Source organism: Narcine bancroftii, chromosome 1 (genome assembly GCF_036971445.1).
Source record: "Narcine bancroftii isolate sNarBan1 chromosome 1, sNarBan1.hap1, whole genome shotgun sequence".
In the NCBI taxonomy this organism is placed as follows: Eukaryota; Metazoa; Chordata; class Chondrichthyes; order Torpediniformes; family Narcinidae; genus Narcine; species Narcine bancroftii.
In genome coordinates, this window is record NC_091469.1 from 363497331 (window position 1) to 363512096 (window position 14766).

General features: G+C 40.9%; 1 protein-coding gene across 4 annotated transcripts in view; it reads right to left on the reverse strand.

Annotated features, from left to right (window-relative positions):
- The window catches only part of LOC138750405 (contactin-associated protein-like 2), a 2015431-nt gene that overhangs the window by 994392 nt on the left and 1006273 nt on the right, over positions 1 to 14766 (reverse strand). For all 4 annotated transcript variants that reach the window (XR_011349326.1, XM_069912458.1, XM_069912468.1 and 1 more), the window contains exon 9: positions 2717 to 2866. Coding sequence is in view for 3 of the 4 variants with exons in the window: in XM_069912458.1 (XP_069768559.1) it covers positions 2717 to 2866 (150 nt within the window). In the remaining variant the exon portion in view is untranslated. The remainder of the gene's footprint in view (positions 1 to 2716; positions 2867 to 14766) is intronic.

Below are 14766 nucleotides of genomic sequence, written 5' to 3' on the forward strand. Positions count from 1 at the left end.
GCCAGAGGAGTGTGGTGATGGAGAGGTACTGATTGGATCTATTGTTGAGTAAAGATGAGGCAGTCGAGTTCAGGGAACTGGAAATTGTTGGTGATGGAGGGCATGTGAGATGCCCTGGATATAAGTGGGGAGCGACATAACTTGTTATTTTTATTGTGTAATTCATGTTTTCATTGAGTACCTCTTAAAATTGGTGGTATTATCAGTCTCACTGGACAGGTTTTTCAAAAAATTTGTAAAAATTAGCAGTCTATATTTATAGCTGTGCCTAAAGTAACTGTTTCTCTTCTCTCTTCTGTGATTTATTCAATACTCACTTGTGTTATTGCAGCTGTGGTGAACAGCTTTACACTGACAATTCCCAGGAACTTGATTATTTCAGTGATATCCCCTCTCTGTCTTATATGTGTGAAATTCATTGTACTTCTTTTCACTCCCAGGTGTTAACTGAGTAAGATTTTATGAGTGGTTCTCAATCTTTTTCTTTCCACTTTAAGTAATTCCTATGTCACCGGTGCTCTGTGATTAGAAAGGGATTGCTTAAGGTGGTATGTGAGTGGGAAGGGAAGGTTGAGAATCACTGCTCTAGACCCAATTGTTACTGAAATATTTTGCTTGAGAAAAATTGTCATTGGCCCATTTCCTTTGGAGTTATGAAACCGGGCACATGATCAGTCAATTAGGTACGATTAAAACAGTGGTTTTCAAACTTTTTTTTCCACCTACATATCACCTTAAGCAATCTGTTACTAATCACAGAGCACCTATGGCACAGGGAATACTTTTTTTTTTGAAACTTTATTTATTAATTTTAACATATGAAGAAAGTAAGTAATTCACGTACAGAAAAAATACGCACAGGAAATACTTAAAGTGGTATGTGAGGGGAAAGATAAAGGTTGATAACCACTTAGCACTACATGGTAACTCCTGCAATATTTCAGTCACGTGGAGACTCGTATACCAATGCTGGGCCCACGATTGTAAGGTTAAATATTTTGACCTCTGATCAGCTTCCCAATTTTCAGGGCAAATTAAAAATATAATTTTGATCAGTATTCATAAACAACTACCTGAGAAAGGAGTTATACAAGAAAGTCTGCAGATGCTGGGGTCGAGCACAATAAACAAACGTTCTGGAGAAACTCAACAGGTTACTCACCCAAAATGTTGGTTACCCATTTCCCTCCTCTGGATGCTCCATGACCTGTTGAGTTTCTCCAGCACGTTTTGTGCATTGCCTGAGAAAGGAGACTGGATTCACTAAATCAATCACTCTCAGATTCACAGGCCCTGGATCCAAAAATTCTAGGTTTAATGATAGAATCTGAGGACGTATGCATCTGCTGGCAGTAAAACATCAGTTGCTTTTATGAGTTGAGTTTCTTATCAACTTCTCACTATCAAATCAGCATTTTGATTTGGTAATGAATAAAATCAAATCCTTTCCAGATTTTCTCATCTTCCTAAGGATCTTTCTGCACAGAATACAGGTGTAACATGTGCAAATGGGATTAGTGTCAATGAACAGTATGGTTGACCTGGACTAAGTGGGCCACAAAAGGCTTATTTCTGCTCTCTATTATCACCCAGAGATTGTCAAAGCAGAGGATATTTTCGAGTAATCCTCATAGGATCAAAGGATGAACATAATTTACTTCAGCCCTGTTAAAATATTGGATAAGAATGACTAATGCACCAAGTTTGTTCTGAAGGATTGTGACTAATAAGCAAGCCCTATATTGAAATGTTAAAAATTCAAGTATCTTTCTTTTATTTTAGTCATTGTTACTTTTATAAATTGAGCTGGAACTGTCTGAAGGCAATCCAGATACACTATTGAAGAATACAGTTAAGCTGCCAAAAATGGAGGCCTGTAGGTAAAACGAGATAAACAGTTGCACTAAGGAGCTGATGCACTTCACATCTGGCCCCTCTTCATCTCACCAGATGTGGCTGGATACCTTCAGTGCGTTGACCTTTATTTAAGTTGAGGTGAGAATTGTAAATTTTCTTTATTTGTAGTGTATGGTTTGCTTCCAACTATCAGCATCTTTGTATTTTTTTTAATGATCTTAATGCTTTTTAAACTATTTACAAATACTTCTTTCCTTCTTTATGTGCCCCAAGAACATGCCCAATACACATTCAACCTGAAATGGAACATGTTCCCTTCAACTAAAATTCAGAAGGCTCTGATCCAAAACATTGAGCATTCTTTTTTTTCCCCCACTGACGTTCCTCCAACAGATTGATTTTCAACTTCAGATTCCAGTATCTGTAGTCTCCTATGCATCTAATTATGAAATACACGGGTGAACTTTCTATGTTTCTTCCTGGGTGGAAAGTATCAGGTGTGAAATTGATTGTGATCAGCAATTCACAACATGGACAATTAATTTAAAGCAAGCAGGTTAGCTCTTCCCAACATATTTTGGTATCTAAAGAGGCCACACTGCCTTAAATGCAAATTTGAAACAAATTCTTATTTGTTAATGGTTTTAAATTACTTTCATCCAACATGTTATATTCTATTATGCCAATTAAATCTTCTACTCTCTTTAAATTGATGAAAGGTCACGCTTTGAAATATTAACAATGTTTTGATCTCCACAGATATTGCCAATATACTCAATATTTCAGCATGTTCTGATTTTAATTTTAAATAATCAATAAGTTCATTGAAGTTCATAGAATGTGAATGCCTTTATGGTACCTCCGAAAAAGTATTGATCTCCAGTCTTGACTTGCATTGGACTGTTTGTTCGAACAGCAGAAGCATCGTCACCATCAGTAGTAAGGATAGCAAAATTTTCTTTGGCAAGAAATCGAACTGTGTGCCATTGCCCATCATTAAGTTCATAACCTGAAATTAGAAATAAAGAAAAATCATCAAGAATGTCTCTTCACAATGTAATATTGGTGGCAAGAGCAAGCAATTTAAAAGTCACACAGAATAATCAACTTATGAAATGATGTGCAAGTCAAAGTGAATGTAATCAAGTACTTAATCTCTCACTCTGTGAACATTTGCTTTGCCTCCCTGAAATTCAAGCATGAATTGGAACAAGTCGTACTCATAACCTTGCTGAAAATGCCAGCAGAACTAGTTTGTCTCCCAAAGTGGAGAAAGAGAATTCAAGAAAGGAGAGAGAGTTACTGGAGATGAACCAAGTGAATTTCAGGTCAGGGTGGAAGTTGGAAACAAAGTGGATAAAGTTGATAAGCTTGTCATGGGTGCAGGAGGCAGCATCAATGTGCCCATCAATATAATGGAGATAGAGCTGAGGATCTTTGCCTGTGTAACCTTATAAACTTGGAGCCCAGGGAATTGAAATTTGGCAAAGTGATGGAGAGCATATGAGGTGTCCCAGATGTAGGTGGGAAGGGACTGGTCAAGGGAGATGAAATGAAATCTATTTATAATGGTACTAGTTCTGTGGGGTAGGAGCACACAGAGATAATGGGTCTACTGGAGCGGTTGAGTTTGTGAATCATGGGTAGAAGATAGAACCAGACAGTATGGGGTTTGGAAACAATGAGGTGAGAAGTTGTGGAAGGAAGATTACCGGAACCAATAAGATCAGTGATGGTGTGGGTGATAGTGACCTGATGTTTCTTTGTGGGTTCCTGTCACTCTTACCACAACTCCCTTATCCACACAACCTTTCCCAGAAATTGCCTCCCTGGTATCTACCCCTGTAACCAGATGTAGGTGGGAAGGGACCGGTCAAGGGAGATGAAATGAAATCTATTTATAATGGTACTAGTTCTGTGGGGTAGGAGCACACAGAGATAATGGGTCTACTGGAGCGGTTGAGTTTGTGAATCATGGGTAGAAGATAGAACCAGACAGTATGGGGTTTGGAAACAATGAGGTTAGAAGTTGTGGAAGGAAGATTACCGGAACCAATAAGATCAGTGATGGTGTGGGTGATAGTGACCTGATGTTTTTTTGTGGGTTCCTGTCACTCTTACCACAACTCCCTTATCCACACAACCTTTCCCAGAAATTGCCTCCCTGGTATCTACCCCTGTAACCACAAAAGATACTACACTTGCACTTACACTTCCTTCTTCATCACTATTTAGGATATTAGTAAGCAGTACTATGAAGCAACACTTCTCCTGTGAATCTATTGGGTCATTTACTGTATCTAGTGCTTCCAGTGTGGTCTAGTCTAAATCAGGAAGCTGAATGCAAACTGGGAACTCACTTTGTTGAGCACCTTTGCTCTATCTGCTGCAACAGCAAGGACTTCCCAGTGGTCAATCACTTCAATTCTACACCTCATTATTTCTCACACTGATATGTCTGTCTATGGCCTCAGGTACTGTCAAGTTGAGGCCACCTGCAAATTGCCAGTCTTCATCCAGATGTCATCAAAGTCAACCTCCAATATCTGTTCGGCCCCCTCTCCCAGTCTCTCTCCTTCCCTAATTCCTCTGACTCCCTTCCTCCAGTTCCCTAGCCCCTTCCTTCTTTTTATCAGAGCTATCTTTCTTAGTTATCTTCCCTCTTCCCATCACTTTTCAGCTTCTTTTTCTTCTTCCCCCTCCCACTTGTACTCGCCTATTACCTCTTGCCTGTTAGCCTGTGTTCTCCCCTTCCCATAATTTACTCACACCTCCCACCCCCCATCTTTTTTTTAAGCAGTCCTGAAGAAGGACTCAGGCCTGAAACATCAAATGTAAATTATTTTCTATGGATGCCCCATGACTTGCTGAGTTTCTCTAGCCCTTTTGTATACTGCAACTTACTGAAGAAGATCTAATGGTTAAAATATAACTGGAAAACTGTTTGGAAATCATCATCTATCTTTGATATTACCTATCAAATCAGATAAATAATGAGACTCTTCTGGACACTTACAACTTGATACATTGCCTGTAAAAAGAAAGCACATGATTTTTCACAGCTGATTTGTAAATGTGTCTCATTGACAGGGAAAATGCCAACATTTCCTAAGGTCTGTGGTGAATGTAACTATGTTGGCTCCCACTTCCATATAACCATTGATACTTACTGATAGAGTATAAAACTTATGAAAATCTAAGACTATTTCAACACTGTCACTTAGATTTTCAAAGAAGTTCACCTGATGTAATTTTAAACTTTTGAAAACAGTATATTCTCAAGATATTTGCAGATGGGGTAGTTTGGTGTCAATGTCTAGATTTGCTTTTGCAATTAATGCTCCAATTTAATTCTCCCTAAAAATAAGAGATAATATTTTTTATAGATTTGCTACAAATTAAATGTGAAGTAGAACTGAGTAATCAGCCCTGCGTAATTCTTAAAAGTCAAAAAGTACAAAGCACCATTTTACAGTGAATATCTTATTATCTTTGCAAAGAATTGCAAAAGACAGGCTTTGGCATTTTATCCCTTTTGGATATTGTTCTAAATTCAGTTTAAAAGAAGTTCACTTCTGATTTCCATTTTCAGAATGTTTTCAAATCATATTTGACAAGGTAAGCTAGTCCAGAAGGTTAGGTCATATGGTACTCTGGGTGAATTGGGCAGCATGCTCGATGGTAGGAGACTGAGTGGTAGTGAAGGGTTGTGACTTAAATTGGAGGCCTGTGACTGGTGGTTGCCACAGGGTCCAATGTTGATTGTCATCTATAGGTGGTCCCCAACTTACAACATATGTGACATATGACCATCCACACATACAACCTAATTTTAAAAAAATATAAGAAATATATAAAATTTACCCAATTTATGTTGTACTTCACAAACTATAACAGGGATGCAGGGCATGTAAGAGCCAAAATGTGCATACTTACCTTGTTAGTCAGCATTCTGGGGTTCAGGGCTGGGTGCAGCCATTTTGATTCCTGTTTGAATGCGCAAGTTTTTGATAGGCGGATGCACAGTAGGTTTGTGTATTGGAGTTCTGTTGGTGCATGCACAAGAGTTAAGGATGTGATTTCAAAATCGTCAGGGAGCTTAACGCTCACACATGCGCCAACAAAACTTCAATACACGAACCCACCAAAGGCTTGCACATGAGCCAACCAAACATTGCGCACACACACAGGAATGAAGATGGCTGCATCAAGCCCTGATACCCCGGGACACCAACTAACAAAGTGAGCATGAACTAGAACGGGGAAAGTTTTGCTAAGGTTGATTGACAAATTCGGGAAACTAAGTTGTTATTGTCAAATGTATGATGAAAATAATACTTAATTAAAAAGTTTGTTTTAAGACTTCAGTACTTCATGCGCACAGGCACAATTCCGACTTGCATCCATTCTGAGATACAACCAATTCTTCGCTCCCCATTACAGTTTTAAGTCGGGAACTACCTGTATATTAAACATTTGGCTAACAATGCAGTTACCATGGTTAGTAAGTTTGTGGATAATGCCAAAAATGGTGGTAAAGTAGACAATGAGGAAAATTAATTAAGATTACAACAAGAACTAGATGAACTGGGAAAGTGGGTGAAGAAATGGCAGGTGGAATTTAACACTGACAAGCATGAGATGTTGCACTTTTTTTTACATGAAACCAGGGTAGAACTTGCAAGGTGAACAGTAGGGGCATAGGAAGTACTGTTGAAAAATCAGACTTGGGGATTCAGGGATGAAAGTGGTGTTGAAGAAGACCAAGCTTTTAAGATGAATTCGAAGGAGAATTGGGATAGATGGGACTTTTCTCCCTGGTGCATAGGAGGCTAAGGTGGGAGATGCAGTGCACAAAAGTGCTGGAGAAACTCAGCAGAACATAGAGTATCAGTAGAAAGTAAAAGCGAGTCAACATGTTGGGCCTGATCCCTTCTTCAGGAGAATTCATGCCAATCCAAAGCTAGGCAGAGGGGGGAACCTTATGGAGGTTTATAAAATCATGAAGGCAGTGACAAGATACATAGTTAAGAGTTACTTTTCCTCGGGTAGGGGATTCTAAAACTGATATAAGCAAAAATTTTAAACAGCACCTGAGGGGCAACTTTTCATATAGTGTAGTATATACAAGCTGCCAGATGATGTGGTAAAAATGTGGACAATTGATATGTTTGCATGGGGACTGGATAATGTTCAGAGGAATATAGGCCTAACACCCCTATAATGGATTAATTTGGTCAGCATGGACAAGTTAGGACAAAGAGCCTATCTCTGTACCATATAACTAAATTACTCTATATTTGGATTTGACTGCTCACAAACAAATTAACAAATTAATTTTTTTTTTAGATATACAGCACGGTAACAGGTCCTTTCGGCCTACAAGCTCATGACTCTCAAGCACATTAATTAATCTAAAACCTCCATATGTCTCGGAAGGTGGGAGAAACCAGCACATCTGGAGGAAAGCCACGAACAACATACAACCTTACAGACAGTGCCAGTTTAAACTCAGGTCACTGGTGCTGTGATAATATCACGCTAACTGTTATGCTAATCTTGCCACCCCATGGCGAAGCTAACACGCTGCCCCTTCTCTTCAAAATAAAGCAAAAATTTAAGTCACATAATTTGTGCAATTTTTCATTGTACATAATCTGTAAAATAATGACTTGGAAAAGGTCATATCAAGCAATGTACAAAAAAAATTAAGTCTAATGCATTTTGTACTCCAGAGTACAATAAGAGTATCATTTGAAAATATGGCCTACAATTAATTTAAAGTAAATACTTTCCTCAACAAATTATAGAGAAAATATGAATCAATATGATAATGTTGGAAATAATAATTGGCTTTTGTCGTCTTATGTCATTGATAAAAACCACAGGAAAATCTCTCCTCCATTTCTCATACTTCTGCCCTTGCCCCATCTCCCATCAGACAGAACAAGGAGAGACCCTCTGGACCTCACTTTCCATCCCATCGGCCTCCACATCTGACACATTACTTCTGCCAACATCAGTTCAAGTGAATGAGAATCTAAGTTAACGGGGGATAAACTTCAATATTGCCGAAATAATCTAGAAGTGACTCACAAATTCGCAAAGGAAAACCTAACCAACCATTGTAGCCTCACGCTACTCGAAGGAAGACACACACACACGTAATGTAGTCAGGTTAAGCTCTGTGTTTTATTTTTAAAGGCCTGACATTTATACTCATGCTATTGCCACCATTGCCCCCCCCCCTTTAATGACGTCACAACCCACATCACGTAAGCGTGGTTCCTGCGTGCGGGTACTCTTATGTATAACATTTCCCTTCTTTCCATTGTGCTGTCCCTGTCTGTTGGCTGTGCAGCAAGGCCAGTGCCATTTTGGGGTCACAGGCCTTTTAAGCTGGCCTAGCCGTTCATCCACTGGTTTGCTTGTTGGGGTCAGTGCTGCTGAGCGGGCTGCTGGCCTTTGGTTGTGCTTGCCGCCCAAAGCGCTGGGTTGATCACTGTGGCGAGCCACCATATGACCCCCACCTCCCACTCCCAGACCTGGCGGTATTGTCCTTGGTGCCCAGACACAAAATCTCCTCGTCCCAGGTGATGTCCTTCTCCTTGCCTGCCATCCGGGCGAACAAGGGTTGCGTGATCCAGACAGTTGAGGGGATGAACCTGAGGTAGAAATTTATCATCCCCAAAAACTCCTGTTGTCCCTTGGTCACATTGGGACTAGGAAACATTTGGATGGCCTCCACTTTACTGGGTAGTGGTGTGGCTCCTTCCCTGGTTATCCTGTTGCCTAGAAAGTCGATGGCCTCCAGTCTGAACTGGCATTTGGTTGGGTTGATCATCAGGCCAAATTCTATCAGTCAGGTATAGAGGTTGCAGAGGTTCGCCATATTCTCCTGTTGGTTCCTGTTCACCACCTAGATGTCACCAAGGTACTGGAAGGTGCTGTAGGCACCTACAGGTCTCGGCCCACTGCGTCCATAAGTCGCTGGAAGGTCTGTGCAGTGTTCTTTAGCTCGAACGGCATTCGAAGGAATTCAAAAAGGCTGAATGGGTGATGATGTCAGTCTTGGGGATATCATTGGGGTGTACCGGGATCTGATGATATCTCTGCACAAGGTCCACCTTGGAGAAGACCTTTGCCCCATGCAGGTTAACCATGAAGTCCTGGATGTGCGGCACAGGATACCGATCCGGTGTTGTGGCCTCATTGAGCTGGTGGTAGTTGTTGCATAGTCTCCAGACCCCAGTTGCTTTTGGTACCACATGAAGGGAAGAGATCCATAGGCTGTCCAATCTCTGTATGATGCTGAGCTCCTCCATCTTCCTCCTTTGCTAGCTGGAGCCTCTCTGGAGGAAAGTGTCTTGTCCCTGCATGGAGCGGGGGTCCCTGGGTCAGGATGTGGTGATGTATTCCATGTCAGGGCATCACTTTGGTGAATTGGGAAGTGAGCAATGCAGGTAACTCGGCCAGGACTCTGGCGTACTTGTTGTCTGATCTCTGTACAGAGTCCAGATGTAGTGCTGGGAGTCTGAAATCTTTGAGGTAGAAGGTTTGAAAAAACCTGACCAATCTCCATCCCTTAAGGTCCATGAGCAGGCTATGGATGCGCAGGAAATCTGCCACAAGGAATGGCTATTCCACTGCAGCCAGCGTGAACGTCCATGAGAAGAGTCTGCCTCCCAACTGCATTTGGAGCTTATGGGTACCATAGGTCTGAATCATGCTGTTGTTGGCAGCCCTCAGTATGGGGCCCGACTGCCTGTTCCTAGTGTCCTGTCCCAATGAAGGCAGAATACTGACCTCTGTTCCTGTGTCTACAAAAAAATGTTGCTCAGACTGGAGGTTCCAAACGTAAAGGAGGCTGTCTTGGTGGCCAGCTGTCATGGCCATAAGCGATGGCTGTCCCTGCCATTTCCCTGAAACATGCATGGTGGCCTGCACTGGCAGGCTCCAGTTTCCCATCTCTAGTGGCAGAAACATCACTGTTCATTGGGATTGCCACCTCTGGGGTGCTGCTCTTCTCTCAATGGGTCTGCACAGTTAAGTGATGAGCCCCACGGATGCTGAGCACTCTCGCTTCTGTTTCCACTGAATGTACACTCGTGCTGTGACTTTCTTGGGGTTGCTGAAGTCTGCATCAGCTAGGAGCAGTTGGAAGTCCTCAGGCAGTTGCTCTAGGAGTGCCTGGTCAAACATGATGCAGGGCTCATGTTTGCCCAGGAGGGCCACCATCTTGTTCATGAGGGCTGATGGTGGCCTGTCCCCTAGCCCATCCAGGTAGAGCAGACTTGCCCCTCTCTCATGCCATAAGAGCCAGAAGGTCTTGATCAGCAAGTCCTTGAAGGTGGTGTATGCACCTTCTGATCGGGGGTCCTGGATGAAGTTGGCCACCCATCTTGCTGTGTCCTGGTCCAGCGTGCTCACCACTTGGTAGTACCAGGTGGATTCTGCTGTGATCTGCTGGATCTGGAACTCTGCCTCAGCCTGGTCAAACCACATGCATGGTTGATTCATCCAGAAGGTCAGCAGCTTGAGAGTGACTGTGTGGACTGCTGCTGGTTCACTTATCATTGGGTTTAGATGCAATCTAAACTGTCAGGGTCACCAATTGAAGTTATGTGCTACTCAAAGGAAAACACATTCACGTAGTGTAGTCAGGTTAAGCTCAGTGTTTTACTGGGGTCTCAGGCCTGACTTTTATACTCGCGCCGTTCCCGCTGACTGATGTCACGACCTGCATAACATAAGCGGTTTCCCGCATGCAGATACTCTCCTGCATAATAATTCCCTTCTTCCCCGCATGCTGTCTCTGTCTGTTGGCTGTACAGCAAGGCCAGTGCCATTTTGGCCCTTGCCATTTGCCTGCTGGTTCGCTTGTTGGGTCTCGTGCCGCTGCATGAGCTGCTGGCCTTTGGTTGCGCTTGCCGCCCAGAGCATCAGCTTGATCGCTGGAGTGACAGGCCGCCACACCATAATATTTTGTAACCACATTCAAATCCAAGATAACAGAAAACTCTTGACAGATGTTCATTTTATTTGGAAGAATCATGGAACAAAATCTTATGCTAATCTTTAATGAACAAAAAGAATGCAACTTGAAACTTGAAAGTATGATCATTTATCCAAGCTCCAACTTCAGTGACACCTCTGTTTCAGTAACTAATTGAAAATTCCATCCAAATAACAAGTACTCCAAACCAATACCCCTACTAAAGTGAAATCATTGTTCAAAATAATTAGTTCACTAAATTAAATCAGTCTTTACCATTTAGATGCAAACAATAATTTTCTGGAAGGAATTTTAGTCACCATTCATAAATTATTCAGGCTACTTCTTGACGTCTCATTACTATGAAGCTCACATAAATTATGCAAGAGTACCAATAAACATAAAAATGCTTATTTCCATTTCTTTCTTAAATTCAGAAACAAACAATCAGTAAATAATTGCCTCATGAGATTCAGTTGCTCAACTTTGCACATCTCAGGAACTACTCATTCCCATAATGGAACTCATCTCAAATATACCAAAACATCCTTTATGAGGGAACATGTCGGATCAATTGCTCTGGACCTTTTACAGCTCAGATGAATTCATGGCCCTAGTATATTCAATACAGCAATCAGCACTGGTTTTGAAATGGAGTTGGTATTGTTCAATATATTATTAGACCCTAGCCTGAACAAACATTTTCTTGAATAAATACCAATTAGTAATTTTATTTATAAAATTGATAATATTTATCAGGCTCCAACAGCTCAGTGGTTAGAGTACTGGTCTTGTAAACCAGGGGCTACGAGTTTGTTCCTCGCTGGGGGCTCATTTCTGTGAGGGGTGCTTGACAACGTGGTGACTATCTTCCTTACGATGGACAACATTAAAGAATTTCATGCATGTTGCATTCTAAATGTAATATATGATAATAAAGGAACCTTTATATTTATGTTTACTTCTTTGTGCATTTCTATCTTTGTGTGAAAGAATACTAGGTCTTCCCTTGTGAAGAATCAAAAACAACGAAGTAATTTGAATTATTTGGATTTTCACTTCTGGGTCCTGACTTCATATGTACCCCTAACTTATGGGAACACAGTCTGGTTCATACTTTCTCTCATTCGGTTTGTCATAAAGAAACTGAAGCAAATTAATCTGTCAGTTTAGATACAGCTCTGAGCAGGAAGAATCTCCAAGAATGAAACTATCTGTGACTGAAGTACTAATTGGAGCAAAATTTGTAATCTCTCATTGTAAAGTGTCAAGGGTGGTCGGTGAGAAATTGAAACACTGAACTTCTTCACGTTTTATAATTGGTTGAAGAGATCTGAAGAATTTATATGCTTTAAAACAGGTGTGGCCAACCTTGAAATTTTTAATTTAGACCTACAGCACAGTAACAGGCCCTTTCAGCCCATGAGATCATACTGGACGTGTAGGTTATTTGGGTGCCACGGACTTGTGGGCCGAAAGGGCCTATTATCAGTCTGTATGTCCAAATTAAAAGGTTGGCCACCCCTGCTTTAAAACAATGCTACATTTAACATTGTGAGAATAACCTGATTTTAAAAAGTGAAACTATGTTCTATTGCCCAATGTAATCATGACTTGTGGGGAACATGCAACAAAAATACATTTAAACTGATTGGAAAGATAAAAACAAATAAAAAGACTTTAGTGATGCCTTTGAGGAAAAGGAACACAGGTTATTGATGTGCCCAAGGCAGACATTGGGGCAGGAAATATACAAGAACTAGCTTAAAATATTCATCACTCAAATATTCCACTTTCTGTATTTATTTGCTGTCTTTATTAACCATGATTATTCAGTAAATAAAAGGTCTATGGTAGTTCAACCATACATGCAGTATTCTTGAATGTCATATTTCATTCATTAGAACAGCCACCAGATGTTGATACAGAGATGAATCCTTCAAGATCACAGGTCACACAATGAATTTTAATAGATTACATGGATGGTCAGTCCTAAGAGAATCACTTCCTGCAAACTCTATGTTGCAATCAGTTACACATCGGTAAATACATTTTACTTTTGAAAGCTGAGGTCTGGGACCTCACTGATTCAATTATGTCAGCAGCAATTACTAAAATAGAAAAGCATAGTAACAATATCACTGGTTCTTCTGTGTGCTTCACTGAACTTGTATAAAACTTGAAACATGATAAAAGACATTGAAGATTTGGTTATTCTGAGCTGCAATTGACAGATTTTATTAGCCATAAAAGGATGAAGGAATATATCGATCAGAGAGAGAGAGAAAGTAAACTTTTTGGAAGGTTCATCTGGTTTGAGATCCACATGACTTCTTCCTACTTCTGACTTATATTCCAATCCAGCAAAAAGGATATTTATGCAACGCAAAACCATGTTGCAGCATACACTGAGAGAGTATACACTGAGAGAGTATCGCATTGAATGCAATAGGATACAGTTTTGTATATGTTGAGATGATTGCAAAGATGTCAGAGTGAGAACTTGTGAGGTGTTCTGTCTGAGAACTAGCCTGAACACAATGGCTCAAAGTATTATATCTGCTTCAACCCTTACCCTTGACAACCTATTCCAGTCACGTATGACTCCTTGTTGAAAAAAACCTGTTCCTTTTAAACTTTCATGTCATCAAGTGTGTGATATTTTTAACTGGACATTAGATTCTGCCTGTCTATCCTATCCATCCATCTCACAGTCATATCTGGTCTTCACTCAGCTTCCAATGAAGCAGAGAAAACAAATCAAGTTTGTCAACCTCTCCCTGTACCTCTAATCCAGCACCCTAGTAAATTTCTTCTCAACCCTTTCCATAGACTTTATATCCTTCAGAATCAGAATTTATTGTCATAAGTATGTCACAAATTTGCAAAGGCATAACAGTGCAAACATTTATATAAACCACAATACAAAATAAATAAAAATAATGCAAGAAAAAGACAAAGTAAGGCAGTGTCTTTGGTTCATTGATTATTCAGGAATCTGATGGCAGCAGGGAAGAACTTGTCCTTGTGCCGCTGAATGCTCAACTTCAGGCTCCTGTAACTTTTTTCCTGATGGTAACAGAGTGCAGAGGGCATGACCAGGGTGGTTGGATCCTTGAGGATAGAGACTGCTTTCCTAAGACAACGCCTCTTTAGATGTCCTCGAGGGAGTGAAGTCTGGTGCCTGTGATGTCGCAGGCCAAGTTAACAACTCTCCAGAGTTTATTATGGTGCCTCAATACCAAGCAGTGATGCAACCAGTCAGAATGCTCTCCACGATCCATCTGCAGACATTTTTGAGTCTTTAGTGACATATTGAATCTCCTCAACTCTTCACACAGTATAGTCACTGACAAGCCTTCGTCATGATTGCATTGACATGGAGGCTCCAGGTCAAATCCTAAGAGTCGTTGACACTCAGCAATTTCAAGTTCTTGACATTCTCCACCATTGACCTCTCAATGTGGACTGGTTCATGTACTCCTGATTTCTTCCTGAAGTCGACAAGCATCTCCTTGGTTTTGCTAAAGTTGAATGCAAGGTTGTTGTTTTGATATCACTCAACTAGATGATCTATCTCCCTCCTGTATGCTTCCTCATTTCCATCTGTGATTCTGCTGACAACTGTGGTGTCATTAAGCAAATTTGTAGATAACATTTGAATGGTGCTGAGATAGTCATGGGTGTCAAGTGAGTAGAGCAATGGTCAAAGCACACATCTTTGAGGTATCCCTGTGTTGATCGTCAGTGAAAAGGAGAATTTGCTTTCAATTCATACTGACTGTGGTCTTCCGATGAGGAAGTCAAACATTCAGTTGCAGAGGGGGTGCAGAGGCCCAGGGATTGAAGCTTGTTGACCAGCACTGGCTGAGCTGTAGTCTATGAAGAGCAGTCATATGTATAAGTTGCTGTTG